The sequence below is a fragment of the Solanum dulcamara genome, chromosome 3 (assembly GCF_947179165.1).
Source record: "Solanum dulcamara chromosome 3, daSolDulc1.2, whole genome shotgun sequence".
Classification (NCBI taxonomy): domain Eukaryota; kingdom Viridiplantae; phylum Streptophyta; class Magnoliopsida; order Solanales; family Solanaceae; genus Solanum; species Solanum dulcamara.
In genome coordinates, this window is record NC_077239.1 from 82450257 (window position 1) to 82474643 (window position 24387).

The window sequence follows — 24387 nt, forward strand, 5'->3', positions numbered from 1 at the left end:
TGACTTTGGAACAACTACTTGTGCGCTATGGGAACACTTGCAACTACGCCAATTAACACTAAACACTATAATTTTTGTCTCGTAGGGACAAAACTTAACTCAAGGGCTTTACGATATGGCATTGGGTCTAACTTATGACATAATCTATAATTTCAATCTTACCAGCAAAATTTAGCTCTTGTTGAATTGTCCAACCGATTGGATACTGACCATAATTAATATAAAGTGTCAATATATTACAAGTTTATACATTCATGATTGGTCAAAATAAGCCTTCAAACAAATGATTCGCCCATATTTTTATGGGTTAGATTCAAAATAATTTCAAAATGAATTAAATTTTAATTCATTTTTAAATGATTATCACCTTAACTCAATTTAATCACTAACTTTAACCCGATTTTCTTCTTTGCCAATAATTCTCCTCTTGCTAAAGATGAGATATTTTTTAATTTTTTTTTTATACTTCATAGTTAAGTTAATATGGAGTCACATCCCGAATTGAGAATGTGGTCTAGATTTGAGTATCGAATCAAATAGTGAGTTGAATTTTAATTTGGGATTAGAGTTAGGTATACGATTTTGAATCGAGGTTGAGAGTTGGATTCAGAGTCGGGTCCTAGATTGAGGTCGATAGTTGGCTCTATGATCGAATTTAGATCACATGTCAAGGTTAGAAGTCTAATCTAAATTTATGGTCGGATCTTGCATTAGGGTCGAATCCCAGGTTGGGATCGGGGTTGGGGTTGGGTGATGAGCTTGAAAGAGTGTTTTGAAAAATGTTTCTTACTTAGTTTATATAGGGAAGTTATTTTCCTTAAATTAGAGAAAAATTAATCTATTTAAAAAATATTTTTCAAAACATATAAGTCAATCAAACATGAGAAAATTGAAAAACATTTTACTTCATGCTAAGCATACTCTGTGTGATTATTATAATCTTTTCCTTTTATAAATTACATCAGTGTTGTCTATATTATTTAGATTAAACGATTCAAATTGAGCGAATCATGACCCATTTTAATCTTAAGTAAATTTAGGTAAATTTTAATCCAACCCAATTTTTAGTCCAACCTATTTTAATCTCTCAAATTTCAACTCAATCATCTATTTAATTTAGGCTTGGACCAAAAGTGTTCATTGTTAGCAAACATAAAGGACCAAGAATACAGGGAGCAAAGTTTCTACGCCGCGGATATATTAGCCCTCCAAATGCCATAACCCCAAAACCCCAACTCCAAATTACCGCTTGTGAATGTGAATCATCATCATGGCTAACGGTTTCGATTCTCATGCTGTTTCTTCTTCTGAGTTCTCCAACACCAAAGTTCAAACCGTAAAGATGAAAGATGAGATATGCATCTCTGAAAATTCTAAGAAGCTCAATGTGGGTACCTCTGAAACTCAAGAATTTGAAGTTACAGATTTCGTGACCTCCCAAATTGCTGATGAATCCATCAAGAAAAAAGAAGAAGCCATCAAGGGTAAAAGCTTTAATATGGAAGAGAATTTGGTAGGGTCTAAAGATGATGGGTCTGTGAGGTGTTCACTGAAGATTGAAGTAATTGATGATACAGCAATGATTGATATTTCTCAAGTTGGAAAAAGTTGCTCAATTGATAAAAAGATCAAGGGTTTTGATGGGAAATCAGTAAGAAATAGGAAGAAAAAGACTGCAAATCATCAAGTAGAAAAAGAGAATGGAGAAAAAATGGTTGCAAGAAAAGCAAAAGGTAGGAATATGGAAGAAGCCAAAGAAAAGAATGTGCCCATTTCTGATGGCAGTGAAGAGAAGAGGGTTTATTGTAGAAAGGAGTTGGAAACTTTGAGGTTTGTTAGAATGGAAGAACAGAGGAAAATGTGGGTTGAGGTGTACTGTGGGCTTGGTGATACCGTGCAAAAGGAGTATGATGGCCTCCTTGACTCTAATACTCAAAAGCACATCCGCCTGTCTCGTAGGCACCTTGGAAAAGAAAATACCCCTGTCATTTCTGGTGCGTACTTTCTTCTTCTTGCAGCTTGTGTTATCTGGATTTTCTTTTTCTATGTTGTTGAATAGTGGTGCGGCTAATGCTGCTTGTGTTTTGATACCTGGTGTTTCTTGATAGTGTAATTTACAATATTTCTGAAACAGACAGTAAAGATTACATAGAAATATTATGTTGTGAAATTTAGCTAGTCAATAGTTTTGGAGGTTTGATACTTAAACCTCTCAATCTTTGTGAAATAGTGTTCATTATCTGTCAGCGTGGTGGTGCCTTTTTAAGAGATAGGCATGTTAGGTTATTGCTTTTGGTGCGAAACTCAAGTAGTATCATTTTTTCTCTTTTCATTTTTGATCGGTAAATTAAAAAATTATATAAAAGGAAAGCATCAAAGAGATATAAATATACATATGGTGATCCAGGATTACATGAGAAGAAGACTAGAGAATGCAAAACCCAAATTGTATCAACATACTGTAAGATTATACAATATCATCTTTTGTCCAAGAGAATACAAAAACTTTTTTGGCTACATAAAATATTTTGCTACACTTTGTTGATTTGCTTTTATACAAATTCTGGTCTTTCACTAACTGGACCTGTAGAAAATTGCTTAGAGAAATGCTCTTTGGCCTGTTATGCAGTGAGATCTTTACAGTTTCTAGGTAATACAAAAACAACAACATACCTAGTGAAATCTCATAAGTGGGGTCTGGGGAGGGTAGAGTGTACGCAAACTATATCCCCTACCTGTGGAGGTAAAGAGGCCGTGTTCGGAGGATCCTCAACTCGAGTTCAACGTATCAAAATAGGTATGAAAAAGGGAAAACGACAATGGAGAAACAAAACAACTAATAAAGAAACAATAACAAATACAAAATAATGCGATAACCTAAACACAATCAACAACAAGTGATGGTGGAATTAAAAGCAAGATACTACATGAATATGGCTAAACCCCTCGAAAATCAAGACAACACTCCATACCTACTAACCTTCTACCCTAATACGCAACCTCCCCATCCTCTTATCTAAGGTCATGTTTTTAGTTATCTGGAGCTGCGCCATGTCCTATTTAATCATCTCTCCCCAATACTTTTTTGACCTATCTCTACCTCTCCTCGTACCCACTATATCCAACCTCTCACACCTACTCATTGGGGTATGTGCGCATCTCCTCTTCACATGTCCAAACCAATTCAGTCTTGCTTCCCTCATCTTGTCCACCATAGAGGCCACTTCCACATTATCCCGGATATCCTAATTCCTAATCTTATCTATCCTAGTGTGCCACACATCCATCTCAGCATCCTCATTTTCGCAATTTGTTTTTTTCTAAACATGATAGTTCTTGATTGGCCAACACTCCGCCCATACAACAAAGTCGGTCTAACCCCATACTACAGTTTCTAGGTTTAAAAAAAGAAAAGAAAACCAGCACATCCATGTATGCCATTGTATTTTTGACGGTTCATTGTTTCCCAGTTAGTTGTGTCACTTGTATGAAGAGCACAAGCAATTAACTTAAGTTTTGTTTTGTGAAGGGGAAGGAGTCTTAGAATATTTGAAGGCAAATTTGAAAATGTATAGGTGCATACTTTTGAGTAGCTTTTTGGTGCAATATGGCAATTGTAAATGAAGTTGAAGCCATACTTGATTTCATAAGCAAAGTGCAATTCATGTAAAACCTTGGCTGTATTTTGCACCAGCATTTTCTCAATGCTGGTTTTCATCAACGAAACTTTGCTTATTTATGAAAAATCTATACTTCTGTTTTTATTTTTCACTTTTCCTTTTTCGTGGTTGATGCTTGACTTCTTTATATATATACATACACACATATCCACGCACTTGGTCGCTTATCAGAAACGATATCTCACTTGCTCGGTCTGCTGAACATATAAGCCTGTCTGCAAAGTGAATATTAGATTTAGAAGCCATCCATCTGATTGCCACTTTTTAAAAATTGTAAGTTGCTCCTTAATTAAGGTCATGGTTTTATCTTTTCTTCCATTCCTCGCTTGCACTATTACTTGATATATTTAAGAATGCCAAAGAATAAAATGTAAAATCTCAAATGCCTCTCTTTACATTAATTTCTGTTTAAACTTCGGGTAAAATTTGGATTCAAAGAGCGCTTCACCAACAAGGAAAAAAGGACACAGCTAGTGCCGTGGAGAATTGTGTTCCAACCGCGGATCCCTATCATTAACTTACCCAATTTTCAGGCAAATGCAAGTTTAGATGTAACTTTGGAGATATTGTAGATTATATACTCTTGACATCATGATATGCTACACCGCCTACACCTTTCATGTCAAGTTTTTTACTCTATTTCTTGCCTTCATGCATTTTTTGCTTCTCTACACATTCTGTTGTGGTAGTGTCAATTTGATGGGTTCCTAAATTTCTGTTGGCACAGGTGTTTTGGCAGCAAAAGAACGAGGAAAACATATGAAAGTTTATACTCAAAGAGGCATGACATGTATGAATCTGCAGAACACTTTGTGTTTACCTGGCCATTAGGTCTTTAGTATTGTCCCCAGTTCGAGATAAAGGGTTGAAGGAAAAAGCATTTCTTACCATTGTCCAATACCTCTGCTGTACAGAAAAGTGTTTGGGATTAGCATTGATTTCTTATGTGCTCATATCTTACCACAGTGATGAATCTGATTGTAGATAGCTAGCTCTTGTAAATGGATCACTGTTACAGTGCTAGATAGAGTAATGATGTGTTTACGTGTATCGTTCATGTAAGTAGAATGTAGACACTGGAAAATAGACTGCTGATGTAAATGTATAGTCTACTTGCATTGAAAAGTGACTGAATTGGTGAATTTCATTTACATTTGAATTGAATAAACCTCTCAACATGAAATTTTCTTGAGAATGATATATTAGTTAATTTTGCGGACTTTCTCAGACATCTGTACTAGAAGTAGTTGAGCATATGTGAGTAATCATTTATGCCTTTCAGGTAACGACCATTCAGAGCACTTGGATGATCAAGAAGGGAATATAGACACTAGAAATTCTCCTTCGGCATTTCCTCTCAGTAGGGATGATGGCATCTCTTATGAGGGAGAAAACAATGTTTATGAAGAAAGTGATGATAGCGATGATGATTATAGTAGCATTCAAAGACCCGCCTTTAGAGTTACAGGAGAGCCTGATTTTGATTCTGGTCCTCCTGAAGATGGGCTTGAGTATCTTAGGCGTGTCAGGTACCATTTTTCTATCTGTGTCTAAAAGAGTTGCTCTTAGCTTATGGTCGAATAATATTATGAATGTTGCAAAAATAAAAATGAAGGCTTTATAGTCGATCTAGGATGATAAGTTGTGTCCAAAGACTCTAAACAACACAACAATACCCCGTGTAATCCCACAAGTGGGGTCCAGGGAAGATAGAGCGTAAACAAACCTTACCCCTAGCTTGGGAGGTAGAACCTCAAGCCTCTACCTTCTCATAAAAAATGTAAAGGGATAGCTTGGTATAACATTAAATAACTTGGTAAGCCATCCTATTGAGCATCGCCGTAATATGCTTCGCCTGGTTTAAATCCTTACTCCTTGTCTCTCTCCGTACTTACTTTTTAACCATTTCTTTCTTCCTCCCGTGTTGTTAATTTTTGGTACAAACCATTTAGGGCTTCTTCCAAGCTATTAGTTAGGCCATAAATGACTTCTGTGTTAACTGATACCACTATATATTAGCTCTAGTAACATAAAAAAAAGTTTTTTTGGGTTTGATCTATTTGATAGTCATAGTAAATAAATGAAACAACATTTATTAGTTTGCTTTGGTAATGAAGTAAGTTTTAAAAGAAGAAATAAATTAATGAAAAATGATTTTGAGTTGCATGGGTTGGGTTATGATCTACTATTTAGCTTAAATTTACTCTGAGTTACTCAGACTCGGGTCGACCTTGCCATATAAAGCATCTAGTATGTCGACTACATTCACAGGAATAGGAAAAAGGGACATCATGTAAGTAGGTAGAGCATCTAGAACAATATTAACTAGATTGACCCTCCCACCTAAAGACAAATATTGGCTTCTCCAATTTGCCAACTTCTTTCCAAATTTTCCACCACCCCATTCCAAATATCTTTGGTTCTGCTTTTTGCCCCAAGAGGCATATACCCAAATAAATAAATGGTAACTCTCTTATTTTGCCACCGAGAATATTCACCTGATCTTGGAGATTGATCACTTCATTTACTGGGTACAAGAGGCTTTTTTTCCGGTTAAAGTGCAACCCTGATATGACTTAAAAGAGGATGAAGCCATTTCAGTTTTAGAGAACAAGCCCATAGGAAAACCAAAAAAATTATTTCAATTGTGAACATATCTTCTTCTAGTGACTAGTGAGCTTCCTACATGACTTGGCTCATCTGGTCACACCAACTGTTTGAATGACCGCTTTCTATCCATCTTAATTGCTTACAGGTTAGATACTCTTCAGAGCCTTTACTGCCCAGTTGCCAGTTAGAATTATTTTTGGAAGTAAGCCCATCCTTTTTCAATACTTTTCTGAAATCAATTACACCCTCCCCAGATAGGATCACTTGCATTTGCACTCACATTTTTCTTATTCTTTTTTTTTAGTCAAGTAAATATATTTTCATTATTGACATGAATCCCAAATGTAAGTGGTATACCAAAAAATTTAGAGAACCTACAAAAAGACATGAATCTACAAACGACACCCGGTCTTCTATACAACAAGGAATTATTTCTTCCTATTCTAAATTATATCTATTTGAGATTTTCTAATACGACATTGCATCGTCACTTGAATCCTCTATAGCAACTTGTCGATCGTGAAAGAGAAAAGAAGAAGAAAACTTTTATTGATACTGATGACAAAGGTGAAGCAAATAAAAAATAGAAAGGATTTCCTAATCCCTGGGTAACCAGCTTATCCCACCTGAACTGTGTACAACATCCGGTAGAATGATTACACTTTTTCTCTGCTACCATAAACCACAGCTATGCTTATGTATTTGCCACAGTAGTTGTAATTTTGGGAACAATAATACTGGTAGAGTTGGTCAAGCATCTTCCATCTTCTGTAGATGTTATCACATCCCACTGAAGCTTCATGAAACAACTGGCATAATTACAACAACACTCTCCTACTAACAGTCATACTACAGGTGGAGTTTTTGGTTCTTTCAACCCAATTGTACCATGCTTCACTGTCATAAATGTTCTCCGAAATGTCACTAGACTTGTTGCAGGGTATGGAATAAGTTCTTCTTTCCATCATTGATAGCTTATTTGTAACCAATTATCTTTTAAGTAAATGATTGGAGAAAAACAAAGTAACAGTAATCTGAGAAAACTGTCCTACCTGATTCCACTAACTTTCTGCCAGATTTTAAAAAAAGAAAAAAAAGAAAATGGGCCTCTTGGAATTCTTGAGGGAAGTTGGACATTCTCTCACTAACTTTCTGTTCCACTTTAAGATCCCCTTTTTTCGCATGCTCTTGCAATCTTATGTTAGAGCATAAGTGAAGTCGTCAACGGCCTTCCTATGAACTCCACCTTAATGTTATGTTTGTGTTGCGGCTGAACGCATACGGAAGTATACATAGTTATACGAGTAATATAGGGTTTGAATCCAGATATCGTACCCACATGGATTTGTGATTTAGCTATTTACTAAATTAACTTAATGCTAATTATTTGTTCAAGTGATAAAATCCTGGTCATTATTTTGAATTAGCTAAACTGAAAATAAAAAGAGAATAATCAATGAACAATTAACCAAATGAAGAGCAGATTTTTACGTAATCAATTAGATGAAATCGATATAGGGCTATGGATTCGCTAGTATCATGTTGAGTAATCACTTGAACTGACGCTTATTTTCTATCGAGTTACTAGTTGCAGGTTGATATTACTTATTGAGCATCTTGCCGATAACTCTAAAACTACTCGACTATCCCTAACGCCTATATAGTTTTGGTCATCAGCTAATAGTGAAGTGCATGTATATTTCTTCTGTATCAACTGAGCAAGACTAAAGGGTATATTCATATACACATTAGCGAAATGATTCCCCTTCCCTGTGAGGTTCACGAACAAGCTCTACTTCCTCTTATTACGCTCACAACTTTCTCCTTCCTAGTCCAATTAACAAGCCACAAGCCACAAAGCACGACACTCCGCTCCTGGGTAATTGTCCAGTGAACTAATATTTTACCCATCCTTTTGCTATCTCTTGCCTTTTATTTTCTTTTGGCTTTTGCTTGTGTAATGATTAGACAATCATATGATATCATTTGAATTTCTCCATTTGCACGTGAGCCTTTTCTTCTTTTTCTTGATTCTCGCTTTTTATTCACATTCTGATCCAATTCTCTTTATCTTCACAGTGCTTTATTCCTACACATTAAAAATATAATATTAAGCACAAATAGTATAATCACTTATTCAAAAGACAATTACAAGTACTAAAACGCGAGGCAAATAGTGGCTAAATATATGTATTTTTGGCCTCACATCAGTTTGCTTCAGTTAGGAGCAGGGGAAAGGGGAGTTACTGTGTTTATTCTCTTAGGTGAATATTCTCATTAACTTCCAATTACTTGTTGTGGTTGCAAGAGATGGAAAGGATTTTTTATTTCTGAATAAAAAGGGAAGTAAAGGATTTTTTAATTTTTCCTATGTTTAATTTCTTGGGGTTGAAGAAGCTATAATGTGGAAGCCAATAAATTTTACACTTTAAATTCCATGCCTTCCATTTTCTAACCGTACAAGCAAAATAGACATCAACACTCCTGTGACTGCTCATCTTGCTAGCTCAACCTAAAAAATAATAATTTATGCCCTTGCTTATGGCCAGTTTGGTGCTCTTCTTCAGAGATTTCAGCTCTACCGCCAAATTAGCAATGCATGCTTTCCTCTGCCACAGTAGGAGACTAGGCTACACATCTTTCATGTCCTGCAAAAGGCATAGTACTCTTATTGACACCCTCCAATTTTTTTCGGTCTTAATTTTTTGGTGACCAGTAACATACCTGATGTATCGTACACTTATGTCCATGCATAATGAAGTTCTAATTCGAGTTAGAACTCATGATAGCATTTGTTAGGTAAATTTTAAACACGTCCTGGAACTTGGTGGATGTTTTTTACGACTTAGCTAGACATTGTATTTCAAAATTTCCTCGTTTTCTGTAACCCGTTTGACTGGCCATGACATGAAATTTTCGCTGAAATGATATGGATGCTGAATTTGTCCTAGGTGGGAAGCATTAAGGTTGCCCAAAGTGAAGGTTGCAGCGGTTCAAGGCTGTAAACTAAAGAAAGACCAGACATCTTACATGCCCCAAATTCCTGATATTGCAAGCTGTCTAGAGCACTTGTTGCCCCTCAAGGAGTGGGAGGAAGCATTCCTTGCTGATTTTTCAGAGCTAAGACTGGTATGTTCTGCTTGTTTGCGTTGAAGTGCTTTTAGAATTGGAAATGCAATAGCTTGTGTCATCAAAGTATCCTGTTACGAGCTCTGCTCCTTTCCCCTGAAAATATGATCAGAACTTAAAGTTGCATGATGGATGTGAGTTGGTGTCATTATTGGTTACTCATGACCCGAAATTGATAAGTTTTGGAGTAGGTAGTGCTCCTGACACACTTTACCTATGGTTTTTTTTGAAGGAATTTGTGTTTTGTTTCAGGCTTTGTCACGTTTGGAAGCTAATGTTGGAACTTCTAGCCAGCTGCATTCTGCAACCTCTGTTGATCAACCACACTCTTCAGATCAGCTTCCTGAAAACATTGTTTTGGATAAGTTTGATGGTTTGATGTCTGGAGAAGACGAGTCTTCCCTATCTGATGGTGGTGATGATCCTGCTCTAGAGAATTCCATACGAAAGTCATCTCCTTCCAATGGCCCTACCTTGTCTGTTATTTTACGAATGGATGCTGTAGCTCGAGTTTCAATGTTAAGGAAGCGAATTACAGCTGTGCAAAGCATGAGCGCTCTTACAAGGGATGACTGCTTATGGTTGTTTGCTCTGTGCGCTGCAGTTGATACTCCTGTCGATGCTGATACATGTGCAGCCCTACGGTCATTACTCCGAAAATGTGCAAACTTGAGAGCTGACAAATCCAATCTCGATGATGAAGTTATTATGCTTAATTTGTTGGTCACAATATCTGGCAGATATTTTGGACAGTCCGAACAATGACAATCTTTTTACTTCATCAATGAGCCCTGTTGGGGACTTGAACAAGAAGTACTCTCCAATTTTATTTATTTTATATCACTTTCCAGATTTCTTTGGTCATGGTCTTCCCATGATAATTTATACTCAAAACATAGAGTTTTATGTTGTACTTCATTTTCACACTAGAAGGAATAGGGGGCCGGTCTAGTTATGTAGTATAATGCAGAGATTATTTATGCTATTGATGAAATGCAGTTACTGATGTGCAAATGTAATGTGGTGAATTATAATATGTAATGTAGGGATTGCCTAATTTAAGGTAGTTTTTGCCTTATCCATGTACCGTTTATACACATTCTACCAAGTAGATTATACTGGAATAAGTAATAATGCCGTCTCTTTTTACCTACTTATGCAAGTTTAGCATAGAAAGGAGATTATAATAGTAGTGTAAGATTTTATATTGAAACTAAATTGTTATAAATAATACTATATATTTTATCTAGAACCAAACAATCAGTCAGATAAATGATTATTTATTTCAGTGTAAATTCAAAAATTGTGATCATATGAAAAGATTCATTAAACTTATCTTAGTTAGGCATTTAGTTCATATACAATTAGTCGATATATAACAACTCAATGCCGATTCATGTTTTAATTCGAAAGGGGTTGGTTATGAAGCTTGCCTAAGGCAAATCCCATAAGGAAAAGTTATTTCCATATGAGGACCGTTTAAATATTCAAATATTTTGAGTCACCTTTTGAGAAAGTTCAAAAAGAAAATAAATATTCAAATATTGAGAATTCTTGTTCTTCCAATACTTTTAGAAATGTTTCAAAGTTATTTTTAACTGATGACTTTTTATGCTGAGACATGTATAAATTTGTAAAGCCTAATAAAACAAGTCAACAACTTTTATGTAACGATTTTAATATTTACTCAATTATTTGATATGAAACTACTTATATAAAAGTTTGATATAGTTATGAAAATTCTATGAAATGTCTTTGTGCAAATGAATGAAAGTGTCAAAATTTTATTCCTTCATAATTGCTAGATGTCTATACAAACAAAATCATGATCCAGGAAAGAGGTGCGGCACCTTCTCTTCTCTTGTGTGATTTAAGGGGAATTTCATTTTGATTTTGATTTTTTGGGGATAGAAAGAGTAGAGAATTCAAATTATGTAAAAGAAATAGGGAAAATTACGCGAATTGGCAAACATTACTAATATATTATTTAATATAGTTATAGTTTCAAAAAATTACACTAACTGGCTATAATTTAATGAAATTTGCTATTATACAAATCTGGAAGCGAATATACAAATCTCTAAAGTAAATTTGTATTTTTTTTTTTGGCATTTGTATATTTCGAGGCGCATATACAAATTTGTGGGGGCTATATACAAATCTCTAAAGATTTTTATTTGTATACAAAACAAATTTAGGGCCATATACAAATCTCTAAAACAAATTTATTTTTGTATATACAATCTCTTTTTGAAAGCTTAATATATATAATGCAATAAACAGAAAAACTCAATTTGTATAATGCAGTGAGATATACAAATAAAAATTGACATAACAACTGAAACTATAACTACGGAATGTAATCAAGCAAATTGTAACTAAGGAGCTTAATTATTTTTAAATCTTTGCTATTTTTGAAAGTTCCAAAAAACGAAGGTATAATACAAATGAAATTTGACTCATAAAGCGCAACATATAAATACTACTCTCTTTATTATAAGAGGGAGTTTCAAGTGCTCAAGCATGCAGCAGATCAAGATGCTTGCTTTGAGCACTTTTAAGTGTATTGTTGTAATATTTTGGTGGTTATTTTATTTTAATTAATTTATTTTATTTTTAAATTTTTATATATTTGAAAATTACGTAAAAATATAATAAATCATGATAATTGTTAATTTAAAATATTTTTTAAAAATCATATAAAAAAATTGTATTAGTTCTTGAAATTAATCTATCGGTGTCAAATAAAATGAAACAAAAGAAGTAACATGTATTATTTAATTTGAAAACTATATAAAAAGTATTGTAAATCCCAAGAATTAACATTATTTGATTGACTCTTGAAATTTCTATTTGTACTGCATACATTAGGATAAAGAAAGTAATATATATTATTTGAAAATTACATAAAAATATTATAAATTATAATAATAACTTAAAATATTTAAAAGACATATAAAAAGTTTGATTGATCCTCGAATTAAATAGAGATAGAATTGAGAGACAATTGAAGATTTAAAAAATATAGTGGGATAACAATGTACTTTGAATCAATTTAAAGCGGAAGAAAAACCATTTTTATACTTCTCTTATAAGATAGTATCGAGGACAAAAGGACAAAAAATCTAAATCACTACATTCATTTAGAGATAACCTGTGTAATTTTCTGCAAAAATAAATAAATAATTTATATAGAATGCACTTGTAGGCGTTTCTTTTATTTTAACCAATTCTTTACTCCCTCATTGCTTTGCTTACCTGTTCTTCCCCTTTATTTCCGATTATTATTCGACCAACAAACATAGAATAAATCAAAAACCCACAAACCCCTCGAATCTTGTCATCAGAAACGTAGAGAAGAAAAAGGATCAGGTATATTCAATATATTATATTTAAAGGAAAAACTTTATGAATTTCGGTTGCTTTTATATTATAATAAATAAATATTCTGAATGAGTTATGTTTTTAACCCTTATTCTCATTGCTCTCATTTTTTTGGATCTGAGGTTTTCAAGATTTTTTGTTTTGGTCAATCTTATATTTGTTTATTTATTGGGATGGCTATGGATGACAATTTCCATAGGCAAGGATTAGGGGTAAGAGTTTGAGCGACTTTTTTTTATGGATACGTTCAACTTGAAGCTTTGTTACGAAAAATGATGCTTTTCCGATTTTATTCTTTTTAAAGAGATCTTATTTGGGAGATAATTTTGAATACGAGAGGGCCGGGCATTTGGCAATTTTCTTTTTGTGGGGATTCTATATCTAGTACATTTGCTATCAGTTTCTGTCTCTCTTTCTCTCCTTGTTTCTGCTGAAATGCGGCCATTTTAGGTGCTTCTGTAGGAGGAAATATTATTTGAAATCATTAGCATATATTTCTGCGTCTTCTTTGGCTGAGAAAATATGTTTTCTGGTTCCATTTGTTATTGGCATAAAATGTATATTATTAAGTTCAGTTTAGATGTCTTAGATAAGAATGCTTCATATATATATATATATATATCATTCAACTTCATCGGGTTAGCATTCGATTTCGTCTTTGATTATAATGGGTTTTGGTTTTGGTATGAAGAGTTTCAAAGTAATTTAAAGAGATGGTATGCAGTTTCCCTCTTGGAATCAATTGGTTTATGTGTTAAGGCATGCATGCTATGATTAAATTGTATTAGTAATGAGCTATTCTTATGTTTGACTTACTTCACAGGCACATGCACCTCCTGGTTATTTTGTACGCTTGGAGAACGGAAGGGCTAAAGACGATCTTTATTTGAGTAAAAGAGTAAGGATGAGAAGGTGGTTCTGTTGCACCTGCAAAGTAGAGGAGTCTGATCCATCACATGAAAACGAGCTCCACAAAATCCCTAAGAACAATGCTGATGGTACGTTGATCTTTTCTGTGCTTATGCTACAATAGAAGAAACAGAAGTTTATCTCCATCTCTTGTCTATAATTGGTCTTTTGGCTCATTAGTCCCATTTGATATTGCTAATAGTTGTAATCTTCAGTTAACTATCTACCTTTCGGGGACTGACTAGAGGACAAATTTGTAATACTTTGGAGATTCAATCAGTCCTATGATTATCCCATGTCGTCGTTCTCTGACCAGTGTCTTTAAAAGTACTAAAAGCTCCTATTGACTGAGAGGTGATTTCTGCAGTGGTGATTCCTGCTTGGTGGTCAGCCTCTTTATGCATCCAGTCTTGTGCTATGAGCTCTTTCCGAGCCATGATGTGTTGTAATGGGAGAAGTGGGAGAATAAGTTCTCATTTTTTTAATAAGTAAAGGTATTAATATAAATTCAGTACCAAGCTGGTACCGAGACAAAGTACAACAAAGCTAGATAGGAATCCTTTTAAGCTGGTGTTTCCTTTGGAAGGAAGCGGTTGAGGACGTGGATCATATTCTGCTACATTGCAAATTAGCTCTGAGGTTATGGGGGAATATCTTTGTATGGTTTGGCATTTCTTGGGTAATGCCAAGATTCGGTAAAGGAGTTGATGTACAGTTGGAGGAGCGGAGCTAGAAGAAGAAGGCACAAGGTGTGGAATGTAACTCCTCTTGCCCTAATGTGGGTCATTTGCAAAGAGAGAAATATGAGAGCTTTTCAAGGGATAGAAATGAGCTTACTCAATTGAGAAGTATTCTTCAATCCCTTATTTTCTTTTGGGTGCACCCATGTAGTTCCTGGTTGTATAGATGATTGGGTCTCTTTTGGAGAGAACCATATTTTGTAGGTCTTCTCCTTTTTTGTTATACCTCTTGTATACGGTCAAGTTGGCCTTGTTATTATCATTAAATTCTTTTACTTGATAAAAAAATAATGTTAGACCAATCAAAAATGGGGATGTTATATGTCTACCAATTGAATTCGTAGAGAACATATTGAATGTGGAGGAAAATTCCTTGCATTTTGGTAGTCTGATGAGGATATGAATTGAGCTTAACAAAGTGTTCTCTGTTAAGAGGGTGTTTGGATTGGCTTTTTAAAAATAACTTATAAGCTAAAAACTAAAAGCCATAAGTTGGGATAGACTAACTATGGTTAACAGTGTGCTTGATGCATTACCTGCTTACATGATGTCGTGTTCCCAACACCAGTCAATGTCATAAAGAGGATAGATGCTTTGAGAAGAAACTTCTTATGGCAGGGAAATGAAGATAAAAAGAAGTTCCATTTAGTCAAGTGGGAAGAGGTCATCAAAAACAAGAAAGAGGGGGGACTGGGGATCAGAAACATGAAAAGTCTAAACAAAAGCCTTATGTTAAAATGGTTGTGGAAGTTTATGACAGGAGAGAATATGCTATGGAAAGAGGTGGTCAGGGTAAAATATGAAATGGAGAATAGGTGGATGATAAAGATGGTGACTACACCATATGGATGTGGTATCTGGAGATCAGTAAGAAATCTCTGGCCTTGCTTTTATCTAGAATCAGATTCCAGGTGGGTAATGGCATGAAGGTGTTATTCTGGGAGGACAAATGGATAATCCAAAGACCCATGAAACAATTATTTCCAGACTTGTATGCACTAAACCTCCAACAAAATGCAACAGTGTCTGGAATGTGGACAGGACAGGGGTGGAACTTGCATCTTAGGAGGAACTTAAATGAATTGGGAGATGGGAAATATAGAGGCTTTTCATGACACAATGACACGATTTAGTAATCTGGCTGCTGGGGAAGATAAGGTTGTTTGGAAGATTGGCAGCAAAGGGACCATCAGTGTCAATTCAACTTACAAAGGCCTCAATCATTCAAATGACAGGATGGAGCACTGGCCATGGCAGATGATTTGGAGAACTAAAATCCCATACAAGGTAAATTGCTTCACATGGTTAATAACTAAGGAAGCAGTGCTGACATAAGAAAATATGAGGAAGTGGAAGTTCCAACTATGCTCAAGGTGCTACTTATGTGAGGAACAGGCAGAGACAAGGTAAATTGCTTCACATGGTTACTAGCTAAGGAAGCAGTGCTGACACAAGAAAATATGAGGAAGAGGAAGTTCCAACTATGCTGAAGGTGCTACTTCTATGAGGAACAGGCAGAGACAATCAACCATCTCTTTTTGCATTGCAAATGGGCAAATCAACTATGGAGAATATTCAGCAGTCTTAGGAAGATCACTTGGGTGAAACCAAGAAACATAGCACAACTTCTAAATTGCTGGATCAATGTTGGCAATACTACAGAGTACAGTAAAGGAAGAGAGATGGAAGATTGTCCTAGCTTGCATATGGTGGACAATGTGGAAAGAAAGGAATCAAAGGTGTTTTGAGAGCAAGAAGAACAATTTACAGATTTTTAAGATGAATTGTTTAGCTCTTTATTATTTTTGGTGTAAACAGGTAGTAATAGTACAAGTACAGGCAAAAGACCTTTTTGATGTTTTAGACTATTTGTGACAAAAAGCATAGATAGAGTCTGAGAGGTTGTAATATGTTTTGGAAAGGGGACTACATTGATGTAGTATACCTGTGGATATATAGATGAAAAAGTTACCATTTTCAAAAAAAAGAAGCCAAAAGTTGGGAATACCCAACTTTTGTCTTTTAGCTTATTTTTATACTTTTTTGGTCTAAAAGTAAGTGCTTAAAATATTTTGTCTTCTTTAAACACCACAAAAAATAGAAAAGGAGTTTGAAAGCTAAAAGCACTTGCGATAAGCCAAACCAAATACCCTCTTAGTCCTTTTATGAGAAGCTCTTGGTTAGGGCGGAGGAGATTTTTTGATATGTTTCGGTCTAGATGCCTAAGGTGTCGAGGAAGATGTGTTTCTTCATGTGGTTAGCTACTAGAGGAGTGATTTTGACGGCGTATAATCTTAGAAAATGAATGGTTGTCTGCTTGAGTTGGTGTTTTCTTTGCAAAGAGGTGGGTGAGGACGTGGATCATATTTTGTTACATTGTGATTTAGCCACAAGGTTATGGGGTGATATATTTAGATGGTTTGGCGTTTCTAGGGTAATGCCAAAGTCTGTGAAGGAGTTGATGTTCAACTGGAAGAGTGGAGCTAAAAGAAGAAGGCACCAGGCGTGAAATTTACTCCTCTTGCTCTAATGTGTATCAGTTGGAAGAGAGGAATAAGAGAGCTCTTGAAGGGGTGGAGATGAGCTTTGCTCAATTGAGAAGTCGTCTTTGATCCCTTATTTTCGTGTATAGACGACCGGGTGTCTTTTGGAGAGAACCGAATTTTGTAGGTTTCTCCTTTTTGTTATACCTACTGTATACGACCATGTTGGCCTTGCTATTATCAATGAAATCTGTTGATCAAAAAAGAACAAAATGAAATGAACTTAAATGAAGTAGTGAGTATTCATATAACCCTTCCCTACTTGTTTGCGATTGAAGTGTAGTTGTTGTATACTTGTGTGATGAGTCCTTCTGTTATAATGGGCCAGGTTATAGGTTATAATCGTTTCCCTTGACATGCACATCAGGATATCAGAAAGCGACAAAAGCATCAGTTCCTGCCAAGGCTGAAGTGCAAAAAGCAATACCAACTATAGAGGTCCCTGCATTGTCTTTGGATGAACTGAAAGAGGAAACTGACAATTTTGGATCAAAAGCATTAATTGGTGAAGGATCTTATGGAAGAGTATACTATGCTAATCTAAACAATGGCAAGGCCGTGGCTGTGAAAAAGCTTGATGTTTCATCTGAGCCCGAGACTAATGCTGACTTCCTGAGCCAGGTAACCGTATTCTCTTAATGTAATTTTTCCTTGCTGCTTCCATGTCCTATTATACACAGACCCCACTGATCTTTATTTTCTTTTTCTACTTAAGGTCTCTATGGTTTCAAGATTGAAGCATGAAAATCTGGTGGAGTTGCTTGGTTATTGTGTGGAAGGAAACCTTCGTGTATTAGCGTATGAGTTCGCAACAATGGGTTCCTTGCATGATATTCTGCATGGTATCAGAATATTTCATTTGAGTGAGATAGAAAATTATTAGATTAACGAGAAGGTGAATATATGATATATATGCTTTGTGATTGTATGTACACTTGCAGGCAGAAAAGGAGTACAAGGGGCACAACCTGGACCCACACTTGATTGGATGCAGCGGGTAAAAATTGCTGTTGATGCTGCAAGGGGCCTTGAGTATTTGCATGAGAAGGTCCAGCCTCCAAGAATACACAGGGATATTAGATCAAGCAATGTCCTTCTCTTTGAAGACTACAAAGCAAAAATTGCTGATTTTAATCTGTCAAATCAGTCTCCTGACATGGCTGCTCGTCTTCATTCTACACGAGTTTTGGGAACATTTGGTTATCATGCACCAGAGTAATATTTTGCACCTTACTCTTCTTTGACTAATCTATACTTATCAAAGTGGTCTGTCTTCTTACACGTCAGTACAAATGTAGATTAGTTTCTAATGTTTTTGGTATTTTTCAATAATTCTAATGTCATTGCTTCTTGCAACATGCTACTGATTTTATATTCGTTTTAGGTATCTAGATTAAGTTTCTTTCCATATAGGCATATCCTGGACCAGCAAAATCCAATTTAAATGCGAAAATGGGAAAACAAACTAGTAGAAATGAGTGTGATCTGTAGGAATGGCGAAACACTACGGTAAAGATTATATGTTTTGTATCTTTAGCTAAGCATTTGAAACTGTAGTTCTGTAGGACAAACCATAAGACGTCAGATTGCTTTTGATATACATTTCATTATATATGCGCGCGCGCGCACGCACACACATTATGTGTTAATTATGTGGGAGGTCTTGGCATCATGGTGTATTTGTTAGTAATTATAGATTCAATTTACATCTGCCAAAAGTTTTCATGAATAAGGGTGTCGTGTCTAAGAGTGGTCATGCTACCATCTATATCTCTCATTTAAAATAATTTAGAGACTCATTATGGTGTTGTTCTCCAAGCTGTCTTCTTTCACTCTCAATCTTTGTTCTTGACAATAAATAGAAAACTACTGTATATACTTAGTTATGTAGTGGTATATACTAACATGAGCAAAACACATCCCAATTTCTTGGTATCACCTATATAGATCTTTTTTTTAATTTTTTTTTAGCAAGCCCTAACTTTTGCCAAATCTACATGGATTCCGAGAGACTGTAGGTCTTTTGAGACAACTTCTATACGCCACTACATTTGGAGGTCAATGGGGGACATGAGCAAACCATATGAAGTGACCTTACATTTTATCCTAAATATATGTGCTACTTGCACCTTCTAAATATGATGATTGAAATGGAGAAGAGTTAATGCAATATTATGCGATTGAAGATAACTCTTCTCCATTTCAATCACTTAATTTGAAAGGGCAATTGAGGCACCGATATTCTAGGTTTTGCCAAACTTTTCTAAGACTTTATAGCCCTTAATTTAAGGGTTTCCTTCATCTTCAGATGGTTTAGTGTGTCTTGGACAATGTCGAGATCTATAAATGAGTTGATGTTTAGTTGGAAGAGTGGAACTAGGAGAAGAAAACCGAAAACTTGGAATGTTAGTCCTCTTATTTTAATGTGGGTCATTTGGAAAGAGAGAAATAGGAGAGATTTTGAAGGGGTGGAGATGTACTTTGCTCAATCGAGGAGTAGTTTTCGATCCCTAGTTTTATGGTACAGCTGTGTAGTTTCTGTTTGTATACAGGATTGAGTGACTTTTGGAGAGAGCCATATTTCGAGACTTGCAACTAAGGCTAGCAACGGACCGGACCGGAAGTTACCGGACCGGTTTTATCGGATTCGGAACCGAAATCGGTTTCGTTAATCCGTTCCAATTACCGGAATCGGTCTACTGGAACTGGGTCTACTGGTACATTTCCAAGTTTTCGATCCGGTCCTATATATAACGGGTTGGAACCAGATTGGACCGGTACCGGAACCGGGTAATTACCATTTTTTAAAAAAATAAATAAATAATTAAAATGTTATTTAATTAAATATTAATTATAATTTATAAGTAGTAATTTAGTATAATATTATTACAAAAACTTTGTAACTTTTTATAAAACTTTCAATTTTTAATTTGAAACTTGTAACTTGTAAGAAATGTAATTTAAGTAAAGTTTAAAGTTAAAGTTTAAACAATAAAAAGTAGTAAACAATAGGAACTTTAAATTTAATTTTGTAGTAGTAGATTTTTTCTTGCCGGATATTGGTTGTTTTCCTTTTCCACTATTTTTTTTGAATCCATATTTAAAGTTTAAAATAATTAAAATATAATAAAAACAAGAAATATAAATATAACAAAAAAATATAGTAACTTAATAAATAAACAAATAAAGAGATTAAAGTTGGAACGAATGTACAGAACGTCTGTGTCAAAACAGATGTATAACCAAAAGATGGAATTGAGAGATGCCAATTGAAGCTTGCAAATTACTTCAAAAAAATCTCCGAACTCCAATTAACAAATAACACAAATATAAAATTTATAATCAAGTAATCAACAAGAAAGTTTGAGAACTGAGAGAATTTGTAAGATGTTAATGAAATATTTTGTGAATTTATGAGAAAAATGGAATAAAAGTCGTTGAAAACTTTAAAAAAAGAAGTTACATATTACCGTTAAAACCGGTCCGAAACCAGACTGGAACCGGGTCTACTGGGTAAAAACCCAAGATCCATATCGGTACCCATTCCGGTACCATATAGTACCGGTACTTACCGGGTCAACCGGTACCGATTTAACCGGAGTGTGAACCGGAACTGGAATCTATTCGTACTGGAGAAAACCCGGTCCACTGCCAACCTTACTTGCAACAGAGTTAACGTTAGGTAGGAGGTATGGAGACAAACTTTGGAGCTTAAAGGTTTCCAGTTAAGTAGGACTAAAACAAAATATTTGGAGTGCAATTCAGTGATGCTACGCCTGAGGTAGGCGTTAGAGAGAGTTTTAAGTATCTTGGGTCTTTTATTCAAGGAAATGAGGAGGTTGATGATGATGTCACAGTCACACATACACATCATATTGGTGCGATGTGGCTGAAATGGATACTTGCCTCCAGAATCTTGTGTGATAAAAAGGTACCACCAACACTTAAAGTACGTTTTGCAGAGTGGTGGTTAGACCCACATCGTTGTATGGGGTGGAGTATTGGCCAGTCAATAACTTTTATGTGTAGAATATGCAAGTTGCTGAAATGAGGATGCTAAGATGGATGATGGATACATTAGGGGCGGGCTCAATGTTGCTGGACTCTACTCCTCTCCCCGAGCTTGCTCCGCTCAATGCCCAAGATAAGATTAGGAATAAAGATATTCGGGACAAGGCAGAAGTGACTTTCGTGATGAACAATATAAGAGAAGCGAGGTTGAGATAGTTTGGGCATGTGAAGAGGAGATGTGCAAATACCCCATTGAGGAGGTGTGAAAGATTGGATATCTCCAATTATTTTGAAATAGTACCTATGGACAAACAGGTCATTATGGTTCAGAGAACTTGTTACGTCACCTAAACAAAGAAAAATAGTGTTTAGGTTACACCCTATTTAAGGAAGGTCTAACACAAATTCTTTGTAGTGATTGAACTTCAACTCCCAAAATGATTATTTTTGTTGTCCCCAAGGGTGGATTTAGTAGATTGTGTAATCCACGAGCCCAATAATAGCCCTTGGGGCATCTCCAACCCATAACACCAAATTTACACTAAAATGGTGTCAGCACTATTTTAGTGATTCTCTTTTATTCTTCTCTTTTCAATATTATATTATTATTTTTGAAGTACTATTTTGGTTATTTTAAAGTACGTTGTATTATTTTTCTAATAATTTATTATGTTTACATTTTTTATTTTTGTTAAGGTTAATTGTAGTTATATCTAATTATAAGTTATAGTAGAATTAACATAAATTTTATTTAAAAAAGTTATATATAGGAAATTAATTTATAAAAAGTTACCTTTTAGATCTAAAATTAATACGAAAAAGGGCCTAAAATGCCCTCGAACTATTGAAAATGGTACAAAATGCCTCTTATCCATCTATTTAGCTTAAAATGCCCTTGACATCCACCTTTAGGTCCAAAAATGACCTTTTCTTTAACGAAAAATGGCATTTTAGGCCCAATAGATGGATGAGGGGCATTTTTGTACCATTTTCAATAGTTCGAGAGCATTTTAGGCCCTTTTTCGTAATTAAAATTTTGGTAAATAATTTTTGATTTATAATTAATTTTAAATAATTAAATTATAACCAATAGATCAACACCACGTGTTTAAAAAAATTATTCCAATTATTTAATTAAAATTCTGTTAAATAAATTTTTGATTTATAATTAAATTGTAACCAATAGATGGCCGCCACGTATTTAAAAAAATTATTTAATTAAAATTTTGATTTATAATTAATTTTAAATAATTAAATTGTAACCAATAGATGACGTCAGGTTTTTAAGAATATTATTCAAATTATTTAATTAAAATTCTGTTAAATAAATTTTGATTTATAATTAATTTTAAATAATTAAATTTTAACCAATAGATGGTCGCCACGTGTTTAAAAAAATTATTCAAATTATTTAATTAAAATTTTGTTAAAAGGGCCTAAAATGCCCTCGAACTATTGAAAATAGTACAAAAATGCCCCTCATCCATCTATTGGGCTTAAAATGCCCTTTTCCGTTAAAGAAAAAGTCAGTTTTGGACCTAAAGGTGGATGTCAAGGGCATTTTAGGCCAATAGATGGATGAGGAGCATTTTTGTACCATTTCCAATAGTTCAAGGGCATTTTAGGCCCTTTTTCGAAATTAATATTATAAAAATATTACATAAAAAATAATTAAGTATACAAGAGATTTAATTAAAACATACAATTTATATAATGTTATATTAAAAATTTTGTATAATGAAATAGTATTAAAATATTCAAAAAGTGACACTGTTCACACACTAAAATAGTGCAAAATTTGGTGTTAGGTTGGAGCTCTAAAACACCGAATTTTACACCAAAATAAGATTTGGTGTTGGATTGGAGATGGTCTTAGGCGATAGGATTATGTGAAATTTGTTATGCTCTTACCAAAGTGCTACTAAACTTTGCCCCTAGCTCTTTGATCTAGTGGTAAGAGCACAACACATGATGTGTGCGTTAGATGCATCACCGGTTCGATCAGTGGGCCATTAACCATTGGAGATTTCTCGTTATAAAAAAAAGCTACTAACCTTACTGAGACTTGTGGTGGGATGTTCGGATATGCTTTTTGTGCAAATACACATAAGCATAAAGATATATTTTTCCCTCTTTCTATAGAAATACCATTTGTTAGGTTCTGTTCTATGAATTTGCCTGAATTTTGAAGTTTTTAGGAGGTTTGCTTCATAACAGTAGTTGTCTACTAAGGTACCTAAAGTTTTGGTACAAAGCCTAATGACTGATATGAGATTTTAATTGGTTGTGCATTGTGTCATATCCTATTTTAATCAAGTCTATGTTACATTGTTTCTGCTGTTTATTAATGGCAAAATTCTTCAGACATTTATTGATTTAAGGATCTTTATCTCAACCCAACTCTCTAAAAAATGTTTACAGATATGCAATGACAGGACAATTGACACAAAAGAGTGATGTGTACAGCTTTGGGGTGGTTCTTCTTGAACTTTTGACAGGAAGAAAACCTGTAGATCATACAATGCCTCGTGGACAACAGAGCTTGGTTACTTGGGTGAGCATTGCATTTTGCGTGAAATGACTTGTTTATTTCTTGTGTTTCTTCTCATTTTGTGCCCCTTCCCCTCATTTGTTTTGGTAACAATTATTTTCTATGCTTAATTATGTCATTGTAAAGCGTAGGCTACTCCGAGATTAAGTGAAGATAAGGTTAAGCAATGCATCGATCCAAAGCTGAAAGAAGTTCCTGGAAAAGGAGTTGCTAAGGTTTCTTCCCTTCCCCTGTTTGACATCATTTCTTTTCTTTTCTTTTCTTTATTGGTAAAAGCTTTCCCCCTACCTTCAGTAAATAAAATATTTAACAGCTCCACCCACCCACCCACCAAAAAAAAGAACAAAAAAAAAAGCCCGAAAGATTATACGTCTCAACGAGTCTATTGGTAATTTTGTTTCCTGTTTGCTTAATTCAGTTGGCAGCTGTTGCAGCACTGTGCGTACAATATGAGGCTGAGTTCCGTCCTAATATGAGTATTGTTGTCAAAGCTCTTCAACCACTGTTGAAGGCACCTGCTCCTGTTCCTGAGTCATAGGGGATCTAGTTTCATTTGCTCATTTCATATCAAGTTTAGTTTGATCACGCAAAGATTTCTTCACCTGGATAAAGATCATTTCTTCATTTCTCCCCCTCTTTGTGTCTGGTTGTTCAGTCTATTGCGTGTCATGTTAAAGTTACGGTAAACTGGGTTCGGTTATTCTGGCTGCTTCTTTTCCTTTTGTGGTCTATCCTCGTATCAATTTGTGTATCATAATTTATTTTTATGGTTTGAATGATGAATATGTGGTATGCTATGTCAACGTATAGACTTGGTGTCTGTTTTCATA

The 24387-nt window shown here is 34.8% G+C and overlaps 2 protein-coding genes across 5 annotated transcripts; both read left to right on the plus strand.

Moving 5' to 3' along the window:
* The first annotated feature begins 1077 nt into the window (after positions 1–1077).
* On the plus strand, positions 1078–10313 carry LOC129883407 (uncharacterized). Of its 2 annotated transcripts, XM_055958084.1 has the most exons (5): positions 1080–1994; positions 4408–4470; positions 4963–5209; positions 9242–9419; positions 9672–10313. In XM_055958084.1, the coding sequence occupies exons 1-5, from the start codon at positions 1271–1273 to the stop codon at positions 10182–10184; spliced, it is 1725 nt and encodes a 574-aa protein (XP_055814059.1). In that variant the 5' UTR covers positions 1080–1270; the 3' UTR covers positions 10185–10313. The 2 variants fall into 2 exon arrangements, with proteins under 2 accessions (XP_055814060.1, XP_055814059.1); XM_055958085.1 differs by lacking the exon at positions 4408–4470 and having other exon boundaries at positions 1078–1994.
* A 2318-nt stretch (positions 10314–12631) lies between these two features.
* On the plus strand, positions 12632–24387 carry LOC129883409 (PTI1-like tyrosine-protein kinase 1). 3 transcript variants are annotated; one of them, XM_055958087.1, is made up of 8 exons: positions 12632–12791; positions 13627–13801; positions 17363–17616; positions 17711–17837; positions 17937–18210; positions 23428–23560; positions 23689–23772; positions 23976–24387. In XM_055958087.1, the coding sequence occupies exons 2-8, from the start codon at positions 13708–13710 to the stop codon at positions 24093–24095; spliced, it is 1086 nt and encodes a 361-aa protein (XP_055814062.1). In that variant the 5' UTR covers positions 12632–12791; positions 13627–13707; the 3' UTR covers positions 24096–24387. The 3 variants fall into 3 exon arrangements, with proteins under 3 accessions (XP_055814062.1, XP_055814061.1, XP_055814063.1); XM_055958086.1 differs by lacking the exon at positions 12632–12791 and adding an exon at positions 12895–13015; XM_055958088.1 differs by lacking the exon at positions 12632–12791 and having other exon boundaries at positions 13662–13801; positions 17324–17616.